This window comes from Anguilla anguilla, chromosome 3 (genome assembly GCF_013347855.1).
Source record: "Anguilla anguilla isolate fAngAng1 chromosome 3, fAngAng1.pri, whole genome shotgun sequence".
Classification (NCBI taxonomy): domain Eukaryota; kingdom Metazoa; phylum Chordata; class Actinopteri; order Anguilliformes; family Anguillidae; genus Anguilla; species Anguilla anguilla.
Window position 1 is genome coordinate 28,192,164 of NC_049203.1, and position 11,056 is coordinate 28,203,219.

Sequence of the window (11,056 nt, forward strand, 5' to 3'; positions counted from 1 at the left end):
CTGCAGGGGGGGACGCCATTGGTCTGGAGAAAGGGTGCCGCTCCCGCTGGTGCATCTGCATCTGTGTGTGTGTGTGTGTGTGTGTAGGGGTGTGCAGTGTGGACATGTGTGTGTAGGGGTAGGGGTGTGTGAGTGTGTGTGTGTGTGTGTGTCTGCATCAGGATATGCAGGGCTCGAAATTGCGACCGTTTTGGTCGCATATGCTCCCGAAATTTAATCTGTGCGACCTCGAAATATAATTGGGAGCATTTGTGCAAGTGCAAATAATTGTAATGGTGCGACCTTTTTTTTTTTTTTTTCAGTCGAACGTCCCTTTCTCTGTACATTCGCTAGTCAGTACACTCAGTATGTGCCTTGTGAGCTGACAGTGACCGTTCTAACCAATCAAACGTGAGCTTGACATTCTTACCTTTAATGCTGATTTTAGATTGGTTAATATTAGCTTTCGATCACTCCCTTTCGCGGCACTCCACTGTCACGCGACACAGGGCGTTAACTAATGTTACCTGAAGACAAAATCTAGCTAGCGTTATCGAAAGCTAAGATGAAGCGAACGATTACGGAAAACAGCTGGTGATGGCGACGGCGATGTGGACGCACCAAAAGCGAAGAAGGTGTACGCTTTTCAGAGAGAGTGGCTGAAGGACTTGGAATGGCTTGGGTACGAGAGCGGTGCAATGCACTGTGTACTCCGTAGCGCCTGTGGGACGGAGATCGCAGGCGACGGTGCGTTCGCAGCGTAGTCGACACATTTTAAGCGCGAGAGTTTAACTGAGCGGGGAGCCAGCGCCAAACACAAAGAATGCCGTGACAAATGTGTGGCAACGAAGAATTTAGGCTCGATTGGTCAGGCGTTTATTCGGCAACGTGCTGCTGGCCGTTCAGCGAAACAGGCGGAGCTGAGTATCAAATTTAACACCGCCTACACCGTCGCCAAAGAGGGAGCTCGCCTTCACTAAATTTAAACCTACGCTGCTTCTTGATTGGATGAGTATCAGGATGTGCCTCTGTGTGTGTGTCTGCATCAGGATGTGCATCTGCATGTGTGTGTGTCTGCATCAGGATCTGCCTCTGTGTGTGTGTCTGCATCAGGATCTGCCTCTGTGTGTGTGTGTCTGCATCAGAATGTGTGTGTGTCTGCATCAGCGTGTGCCTCTGTGTGTGTGTGTGTCTGCATCAGGATGCGCCTCTGCGTGTGTGTGTCTGCATCAGAATGTGTGTGTGTGTCTGCATCAGGATGCGCCTCTGCGTGTGTGTGTCTGCATCAGGATGCGCCTCTGCGTGTGTGTGTCTGCATCAGGATGCGCCTCTGCGTGTGTGTGTCTGCATCAGAATGTGTGTGTGTGTCTGCATCAGGATGCGCCTCTGCGTGTGTGTGTCTGCATCAGAATGTGTGTGTGTGTCTGCATCAGGATGCGCCTCTGCGTGTGTGTGTCTGCATCAGGATGTGCCTCTGTGTGTGTGTGTCTGCATCAGGATGTGCCTCTGTGTGTGTGTGTCTGCATCAGAATGTGTGTGTGTGTCTGCATCAGCGTGTGCCTCTGCGTGTGTGTGTCTGCATCAGCGTGTGCCTCTGCGTGTGTGTGTCTGCGTGTGTCTGCGTGTGTCCGCGTGTGTCTGCGCGTGTCCGCGTGTGCGTGAGGACGAGCCGGGCGGTGTTAGTGACAGAGTGTGACTTCCTGTCAGACTGACAGGTCAGGAGTGCGTGGCTACGCAGCGACAGCACAGCTCAGTGGTGATGGATGGCCAGAGCTGGCTCCTCACTCCCTCCTTCTCCCCCCTCTCCTTCCTCTCCTCCTCCTTTCTCTCTCTCTCTCTGTCCTTTCCTCTCTCTCCCTCTCACTCTGCGTTTGTCCCTCTCCCTTTTGTTCTTTGCCTCTTTTTCTTTGTCTCCCTTTCATCCCATAGCTCTTCTCCTCTCTTTTCCTCTTTCACTCTTTACCCTCTCTCTCCCTCTTTATTGCTCTTTCTTGCTTTCTCATTCCATAATTCTTTTCCTCTCGCTCCTTCCATCACTCCCTCTATCGCTTCTCCCCTCACTCCATTGCTCTCTCTCTCTCTCTCTCCTCCCCCTCTCTCTCAGTTCTCCTGTATCTGCGCTTCGTCCTTCAAACGGAGCGATTTCATTTCCTGCTCGCCGCTCTGGCTCGCCGCCGTCTGACAGGCGGCTCGTTCGCCCTGCGCGGCGCCTGGGTCTCGCGGGAGATTGGGAGAGTGATAGAGAGATCTCCGCCCGCCCCGCGTCCCGCCTCTGCCCCCCGATGAGCGATGTGGGCCTGGTTTCGGCCTCTGTCCCCCGGTGAGCGATGTGGGCCTGGTTTCGGCCTCTGTCCCCCCGGTGAGCGATGTGGGCCTGGTTTCGGCCTCTGTCCCCTGGTGAGCGATGTGGGCCTGGTTTCGGCCTCTGTCCCCCGGTGAGCGATGTGGACCTGGTTTCGGCCTCTGTCCCCCCGTGAGCGATGTGGGCCTGGTTTCGGCCTCTGTCCCCCGGTGAGCGATGTGGGCCTGGTTTCGGCCTCTGTCCCCCCGGTGAGCGATGTGGGCCTGGTTTCGGCCTCTGTCCCCCCGGTGAGCGATGTGGGCCTGGTTTCAGCCTCTGTCCCCCGGTGAGCGATGTGGGCCTGGTTTCGGCCTCTGTCCCCCGGTGAGCAATGTGGACCTGGTTTCGGCCTCTGTCCCCCGGTGAGCGATGTGGACCTGGTTTCGGCCTCTGTCCCCCGGTGAGCGATGTGGGCCTGGTTTCGGCCTCTGTCCCCCGGGTGAGCGATGTGGGCCTGGTTTCGGCCTCTCTCCCCCGGTGAGCGATGTGGGCCTGGTTTTGGCCTCTCTCCCCCGGTGAGCGATGTGGGCCTGGTTTCGGCCTCTGTCCCCCCCGTGAGCGATGTGGGCCTGGTTTTGGCCTCTGTCCCCCGGTGAGCGATGTGGGCCTGGTTCCGGCCTCTGTCCCCCCGGTGAGCGATGTGGGCCTGGTTTCGGCCTCTGTCCCCCGGTGAGCGATGTGTGCCTGGTTTCGACCTCTGTCCCCCGGTGAGCGATGTGGGCCTGGTTTCGGCCTCTGTCCCCCGGTGAGCGATGTGGGCCTGGTTTCGGCCTCTGTCCCCCGGTGAGCGATGTGGGCCTGGTTTCGGCCTCTGTCCCCCGGTGAGCGATGTGGGCCTGGTTTCGGCCTCTGTCCCCCGGTGAGCGATGTGGGCCTGGTTTCGGCCTCTGCCCCCCGGTGAGCGATGTGGGCCTGGCTTCGGCCTCTGTCCCCCCAGGTGAGCGATGTGGGCCTGGTTTCTGCCTCTGTCCCCCGGTGAGCGATGTGGGCCTGGCTTCGGCCTCTGTCCCCCGGTGAGCGATGTGGGCCTGGTTTCGGCCTCTGTCCCCCCGGTGAGCGATGTGGGCCTGGTTTCGGCCTCTGTCCCCCGGTGAGCGATGTGGGCCTGGTTTCGGCCTCTGTCCCCCGGTGAGCGATGTGGGCCTGGTTTCGGCCTCTGTCCCCCGGTGAGCGATGTGGGCCTGGTTTTGGCCTCTGTCCCCCGGTGAGCGATGTGGGCCTGGTTTCGGCCTCTGTCCCCCGGTGAGCGATGTGGGCCTGGTTTCGGCCTCTGTCCCCCGGTGAGCGATGTGGGCCTGGTTTCGGCCTCTGTCCCCCGGTGAGCGATGTGGGCCTGGTTTCGGCCTCTGCCCCCCGGTGAGCGATGTGGGCCTGGTTTCGGTCTCTGTCCCCCGGGTGAGCGATGTGGGCCTGGTTTCGGCCTCTGTCCCCCGGTGAGCGATGTGGGCCTGGTTTCGGCCTCTGTCCCCCCGGTGAGCGATGTGGGCCTGGTTTCGGCCTCTGTCCCCCCGGTGAGCGATGTGGGCCTGGTTTCGGCCTCTGTCCCCCCGGTGAGCGATTTGGGCCTGGTTTCGGCCTCTGTCCCCCCGGTGAGTGATGGGGGCCTGGTTTCGGTCTCTGTCCCCCGGTGAGCGATGTGGGCCTGGTTTCAGCCTCTGTCCCCCGGTGAGCGATGTGGGCCTGGTTTTGGCCTCTGTCCCCCCGGTGAGCGATGTGGGCCTCTGTCCCCCCGGTGAGCGATGTGGGCCTCTGTCCCCCGGTGAGCGATGTGGGCCTGGTTTCGGCCTCTGTCCCCCGGTGAGCGATGTGGGCCTGGTTTCGGCCCCTGTCCCCCGGTGAGCGATGTGGGCCTCTGTCCCCCGGTGAGCGATGTGGGCCTGGTTTCGGCCCCTGTCCCCCAGTGAGCGATGTGGGCCTCTGCCCCCCGGTGAGCGATGTGGGCCTTGGCGGTGGAGTTTAGCACGTACGCTCGCTGCAGCCGCCCGCCTCGGGACGGCGGTACTTACCGTAGCTCCTCATCATCAGGCTCTTATCACTCAGGCGGGCTTCTGGCTTTCCATCAGTCAGCAGCGCAAATAGGTTTGTCTCAAATTGCAACACATTACGCAGGGCGCACGCATTACCGGCATTTACGGGACAGACTGGGGGGGGGGAGCACTGTGTGATGAATAGCATATTAGCCATCAGTGACACCTGTTGTGGTGCAGCCATTTTTATGATAGGAAAGTGGGACAGTCCACTCTTCTTTTATATTTTTGGGTTTATTCAGGCATATAGAAAGCAGGGAAGGTAAAAGATAGTGAAAGGACCAATGCTGAGAGAGTGCCGGGGGGGGGGGGGCTGCAGGGGGTTGCAAGTGGTACACCCATTTTAAGCCACTTCCAGACAAAAAATTCTCTTTTTTTTTTTCAAATGTGCCCACTCATTTTAATATGTTACTACAAAAATGTATTGCTCAGTGCCTCCACAAGATGCTTATTCTTTCTCCAAGATGTAAGATATATAAGCACTGTATCCAGTATAATTACATCAGGGATAAACTGCACTCTGTAGGGACATATATAAGCAGCAGCTACTAAATCGCACAATTAAATAGCAATAATATGTTCACTAGTACTGCATTGAGAGTGAGAAAAGTGAAATAAAAGAAATATCATTATCAGCTGGTGCTCGCAAATGGTAGAAATCAGTTTTCAGCTTCAATGTAAATATACAAGCAATAAAATGCACGGTAAACGACTCAACCCTTTCTTAAGAACAAGTTTGCCGACAATCTGTTCTTAAGAACAGGTGCTACACCCTCTTTTAACCTTAACACCATAATTATTTAACCCTGTGAAGTTTGCAGAGTATTTAATGTAAACACGGAGAATCGTTGTATAAAGACTGATGAGTTTGTGTCCCCCTCATTTCTTGTTTTGTGTTGTCCTTTAACTGTCATTGTGTGGTAAAGGATGCAGTGTAATTGCTTAGACTAGGAAGAGCTGTATAATGGTTTCAGACACAACAGCTCAAGCAGTGACTGCAATAAAGCTCCCTGTTTAATTACTCATAGTACCTTGCATATTTATTTTATTATTGCCATGTCATACGTTACTTAAGATTTTGACAAAACTGGAACAATGAACACAAGGTGAATTATTATAGTGATTAGCCTATAGTCTTCAATTAAATAAACATTCCATGTCATTTAATTATTACACTGAATGATATGATTTTTTTTCTGGGAACTGTAAATACTGTAAAGACTTGCATGTTTTTCATGTCTAGAAACTAGGAGGTGGGGAGCGAGAAAGAGAGAGAGACAGAGACAGTGAGTGAGAGAGAAAGAGAGAGACAGTAAGAGAGAGAGAGAGAGAGAGAGAGAGAGAGAGATAATGTAGTCTACATCTGAAAATAGCTGTAGCTCAATCGGGCCGGATCAATGGCTCTGTTCTGTCCGCGGACGCTGTGCAGAGCTCAGACAAAGGCTCTCTTCAGCCTGATTGAAATGCTAGATTCGGAGCCCCTTCCGAAAGTGGCCGTGATGTCACGCCCTGAGGGCAGGGGGGGTATTGATGCGAGCAGTTCGGCCCCGCCTCTCGCCCCTCACTCACCCTGCCTGACCCCGCCCTGCCTCCCACACTCATTAGCTGCATTCGCGCGCAGACATGACTAGACTGGATTTAAATCACTCCAGTTTGGTTCAAGGTGGTGGCGGTTTGTCAATCATAAGCCTGGTTATTGCTTTTTTTACGCTCCCAGCCTTTCCCACATTAGGGGAGTTGGTTTCAGCCAAACTCCAGCATGCGGCCTCTACCGTCAGACTAAGGGGCGACATAGCTCAGGAGGTAAGACCGACTGTCTGGCAGTCGGAGGGTTGCCAGTTCAAACCCCGCCCTGGGCGTGTCGAAGTGTCCTTGAGCAAGACACCTAACCCCTAACTGCTCTGGCGAATGAGAGGCATCAATTTGGACAAAAGCGCTATATAAATGCAGTCCATTTTTACCATTTACCAGACTTGTGACTCTGCATCAGCTGCTGCATAAATGCTTGGACCCTTTACAGGATAGAGCAAGGGTGTCTAAACTTATCCAAAATTAGTTTATGAGTTGAATCAGGTGTCATAGTGCTGGGCTAAAACAAAAAAAGGTGCACCCACACTGGCCCTTTTTGGATAAGTTTGGACACCCCTGAGATTAAGGATCCCATATTCAGGGAGGCCATTTTTCTAATATTTGGAGTAACAAATTACACGAGGGTAGGTGGTGTCCAAACACCAAAATCTGAACTTTTTCGTCGCTAGTCTGTAGATGCACAAAGCTGACGCCTTCGATTGAAAATAGTTAACACATTTGTGGGTTGTTTTCACTGAATGGAATGAATATTCCTCTGAAAGAAGACTTGCAAGAAAATATCCTCCATACAAGAGGTGTCAGTTGTTACTTGATCCCTTTTAGGAAAGTGGTGCTCTCTCTGTGCCCGGTCAGCTAGCTAGTGACACTTTACCCATTAAAAAAAATGAACATGAACCTTTATCTCCGCTTCAGTTTCTGTGACTAGACTTTGTTGTCGCAACTCACCGTTAGCAAAATATTTCTCCGAGTGGACTTTCCTGAATTGGATGCTCCTAATAAGATTGCAGTTTGCTAAGCCAAGAAAAAAGGCATATATCAGAACCACGGAACTTGAGCCAGGGAGGCTGAAGGCTTTAGCAGAGACCGGGCGGTTTGAGTCTCAGTTGAGTTATTAGCAGGAGGGAAGGTAATCGGTACTAATGTCGGTCGTAGCGTGAGGGAGGGTGCCGAAATTTGCACCCAGATAAGGTTCAGGAACGCTCCTCCTTTCCGATTGGTCCCCTCGGCCCGGGAAGCTGCGGCTTCTGCCAAGTCTTTCCCAGGCTTCATTAAGCTGCTGAGGGGGCCTGCTGGAACAAAACGCCGTTTTAAAAAAAAGCTCTTTGGAGGTGACAGGTGGTGCAGCCGCACTCCACAGGCGCTCGTTTACCGCAGCAGATGTTCCCCCCAGCTTTTGTTTTCGTGGCGCGACGTCGGCTACGCAGACCTGGCAACAGCACGCCTCCGTCGCGGCCGGGAACATCGCTTGTTTTTTCCTGGTACGTAACGTGAAACGCAGTAGGCTTTGCGCCGTGAAAAGCTCCTAAGCTAGAAGACCAAGCACATATATATATATATATTTTAAAGATGTACTATGCATGTATGTCCACTTACCTTTTTTGTTTCCCGAGCACCGGTGGCTTCTTTTGCAGTTGTTTTCAATAGGATCCGAGCACTTTTGGTTGCCTCCATAAAAAGTCGCTGCAGCTGGCCTCTTTTTTTTGGCCCTCTGCCTTTTTTAATATTAAAAAGTAAAATGCGTTTTACATTTTGGGAGCCCTTCGCAGAGTTATGGGGATCCTTACGCTTCTGTGTTTGCTTCTGTCGCGTTTGTTGCGAAACGGCACCGGTGCGGAGTTGAGCTTGGGTTGGTGGCTCCTTTGCGTTTGTGGCAGGGTCCCAGTTGTGAGGGCACCAGATTCGCCTGTCCTTCTGAACCCCTTCGCGCAAGGCCCTAGTGGCCAGGACACTGGCGTCCTGAGATTTCTCAACTCGGGCATTCAGTGCTTCTGCCACCAAACTAAGAATGGGAACAACAAACTTTGTGTTCTGGATTTATTAGTGGACAATACACGACAACTACACCAAATACAGAGTTTCTGTGTACGACTCTTGTTGTGTAGTTTGTCCATTTAACAAGCACCCTCTCTTTGCAGTCTCATCTGCAACTATACCTCACAAGCATGACACATTGGATAAGGTGTCTATCTGGGAGTTCATAAAAATGTGTATTGCATCATAGCAACTAGATAAAGCTGAAAATAGCTTGAGGGCATGCCAGTACAGTTATAAAAAATGCTGCTCACTGAACAGCAAAATAAACTAGAGGATTACTTGTGTAATTATACCACGTCATTCTACTTTGGTAAATGGTAAATGGACTGCATTTATATAGCGCTTTTATCCAAAGTGCTTTACAATTGATGCCTCTCATTCACCAGAGCAGTTAGGGGTTAGGTGTCTTGCTCAAGGACACTTCAACACACCCAGGGCAGGGTTTGAACCGGCAACCCTCTGACTGCCAGACAATCGGTTTTACCTCCTGAGCTATGTCGCCCCGTACTTTCAATATCTGCAGCTGAATATGGAATAAATATACTATCTTAGCATTGGTTTTGCTTGTAAAGATGTACGTTTTAAGATTCAGTGGTCATTTATTGTCTTGAACAATCCTTTTGAGAAATAAACACACATATAGAAAGTGAGGGCTGGCATTTACATCAGCCACGTGCAAAAACCCCTCTTGCTTTTTATACCACAGTAACTCTATTCAGTTCATTGTAATTTAATTGGTAACTCTTTTATTCAGTAGACAGCAGTATGTGCTTTCCAGCTGTATATGATGTGTTTCATTGGAAGTTTATAATAATAATTGAGAGCCTCCACGAACAGCAATAATGGTTGCCAGATTTGGCATTTGCATGAAGGGGTTAAATAGAACACACCATAAATGGGTGAGGATAGGCCAGATGAGGCATCTGCGTGAAGGGGTTAAATAGAACTCACCCTAAATGGGTGGGGATAGGCCAGATTTGGCATCTGCATAAAAAGGGATTAATCGTATCTCATTGTTTTGCTCTGTTCTCACGGCACTTACTGTTCATAGACAGCCTTTAACTAAAGTTCCATTTAATAATATCTGAAAATCCCCAGTGGATTTGGATTTGGATTTGGGCCTTTATTATCTAAGCCTGGCCACCCTGGCAAGACACGGGGACCGCATGGAATGAGTCAGACAGTGTCTGTCTGTGCCAGCCAGGGTCCAGTTACCAGCACAAAATGGAAAAGCACCACATATTCCTCTCTGCTGAGGAGGGCGGGGGGTGTGCACAGACAGGCCGACACCCATTATGGGCATGTCCAGTGGTTTCATGCTGTCCTGCGATTGGTCATTTGTTTCCTGTTTTCAGAGTCAGAGCAGCAGCACTGTGGTCTTGTAAAGCATTGAGAAAATGGTGCGGGGATCGCAGTATCACTGACTTGACCATATTAAGTGATTGGATGAGTGTTGTCTTGCAACCCAATCGGCAAATCAGCCATTACTGAATTATTCAGCAAACCACACCTCAGCTTTCAGAGCTCTGATCCGCGGCAAGAAAATGGAGCCACTATTAAATTACACATGCACATACACTCTCACACAGACAGGCACACGCACGCACTCGTGCAGACACACACACACACACACTCACACTCGTACAGACACACACACTCACACACTCGTACAGACACACACTCACACACTCGTACAGACACACACACACACACAAACGTACAGACACACACACACACACTCACACACTCGTACAGACACACACACACACTCACACACTCGTACAGACACACACACACACACTCACACACTCGTACAGACACACACACACACGCACGCACTCGTGCAGACACACACACACACACTCGTACAGACACACACACACACACTCACACTCGTACAGACACACACACACACACACACACACACACATACACGTACAGACACACTCACACACACATACACGTACAGACTCTCACACACACATACAGACACACTCACTGTCATGTGCCGGGAAGCACATAAACAGCTAACCTCAGACCAACAGAGCAATCAAAGCCAGCCAAGGTGGTTCAGCCCAAGATACAAATCTGGTGGCTTTGAGGATGCTGAACTCCGTCATCAAAATTTCCATTTCTTCCAGGAAACATTCTGTGGTGTGATATTAAAACTGATGCTAAAAAATTCATGTTCAGGGAGTTAATGGAAATGAACCGGAGGTCTTAGAGTTGTTGTGTAGTCATGTATGCGACAGTGATCTGTGAACAAAAAACTCACAGGTTGGTGGATTCAAAGTCCTTGTTTTGTTGTATGCTGATGGTGGAAGATGTCACCTGTAGTACTTTGTGTTGAAGATTGGTGGTATTTTTTCTAGTACTTTGTGCCGATAGTCAAGGTTTCCTGTAGTACTTTGTGCTGATAGCCAAGGTTTCCTGTAGTACTTTGTGCCGATAGTCAAGGTTTCCTGTAGTACTTTGTGCTGATAGCCAAGGTTTCCTGTAGTACTTTGTGCCGATAGTCAAGGTTTCCTGTAGTACTTTGTGCCGATAGTCAAGGTTTCCTGTAGTACTTTGTGCCGATAGTCAAGGTTTCCTGTAGTACTTTGTGCTGATAGCCAAGGTTTCCTGTAGTACTTTGTGCTGATAGTCAAGGTTTCCTGTAGTATTTTGTGCTGACAGTCAATGTTTCCTGTAGTACTTTGCGCTGACAATTGATGTTTCCTGTGGTATTTTGTGCTGACAGTGGGGAATCTTTTCTGTAGTACTATAACTGATAGAGTTATTTCCTGTAGTACTTTGTGCTGATGGTGGGGAATCTTTCCTGTAATATTTTTTTGCTGATCGTGGGAAATGTTTCCTGCAGTATTTTGTGTTGACAGTGGGGAATCTTTTCTGTAGTACCACGTCATGCTGAAAGTGGGAGTTATTTCCTGTAGTACTTTGTGCTGACAGTGGGAGTTACTTCCTTCAGTACTTTATGCTGTCAGTGGGGGACGTTTCTTGTAATACTTTTTTCTGATGGTGGGACATGTTTCTCCTGAATGCTAGCAACATCATCTGTCCCTTCTGGTCATTAGTGGCATCGGCA

The 11,056-nt window shown here is 50.7% G+C and overlaps 1 protein-coding gene across 1 annotated transcript in view; it reads left to right on the plus strand.

The window, feature by feature from the left end:
- Positions 1-11,056, plus strand: part of si:dkey-100n23.5 — a 152,671-nt gene that overhangs the window by 38,923 nt on the left and 102,692 nt on the right. The window contains exons 6-12 of the mRNA XM_035408512.1: positions 1-21; positions 2,458-2,568; positions 2,688-2,759; positions 3,301-3,410; positions 3,759-3,870; positions 3,973-3,985; positions 4,085-4,220. The exon at positions 1-21 is cut by the window's left edge and continues 129 nt beyond it. Coding sequence (XP_035264403.1) covers positions 1-21; positions 2,458-2,568; positions 2,688-2,759; positions 3,301-3,410; positions 3,759-3,870; positions 3,973-3,985; positions 4,085-4,220 — 575 coding nt within the window. The remainder of the gene's footprint in view (positions 22-2,457; positions 2,569-2,687; positions 2,760-3,300; positions 3,411-3,758; positions 3,871-3,972; positions 3,986-4,084; positions 4,221-11,056) is intronic.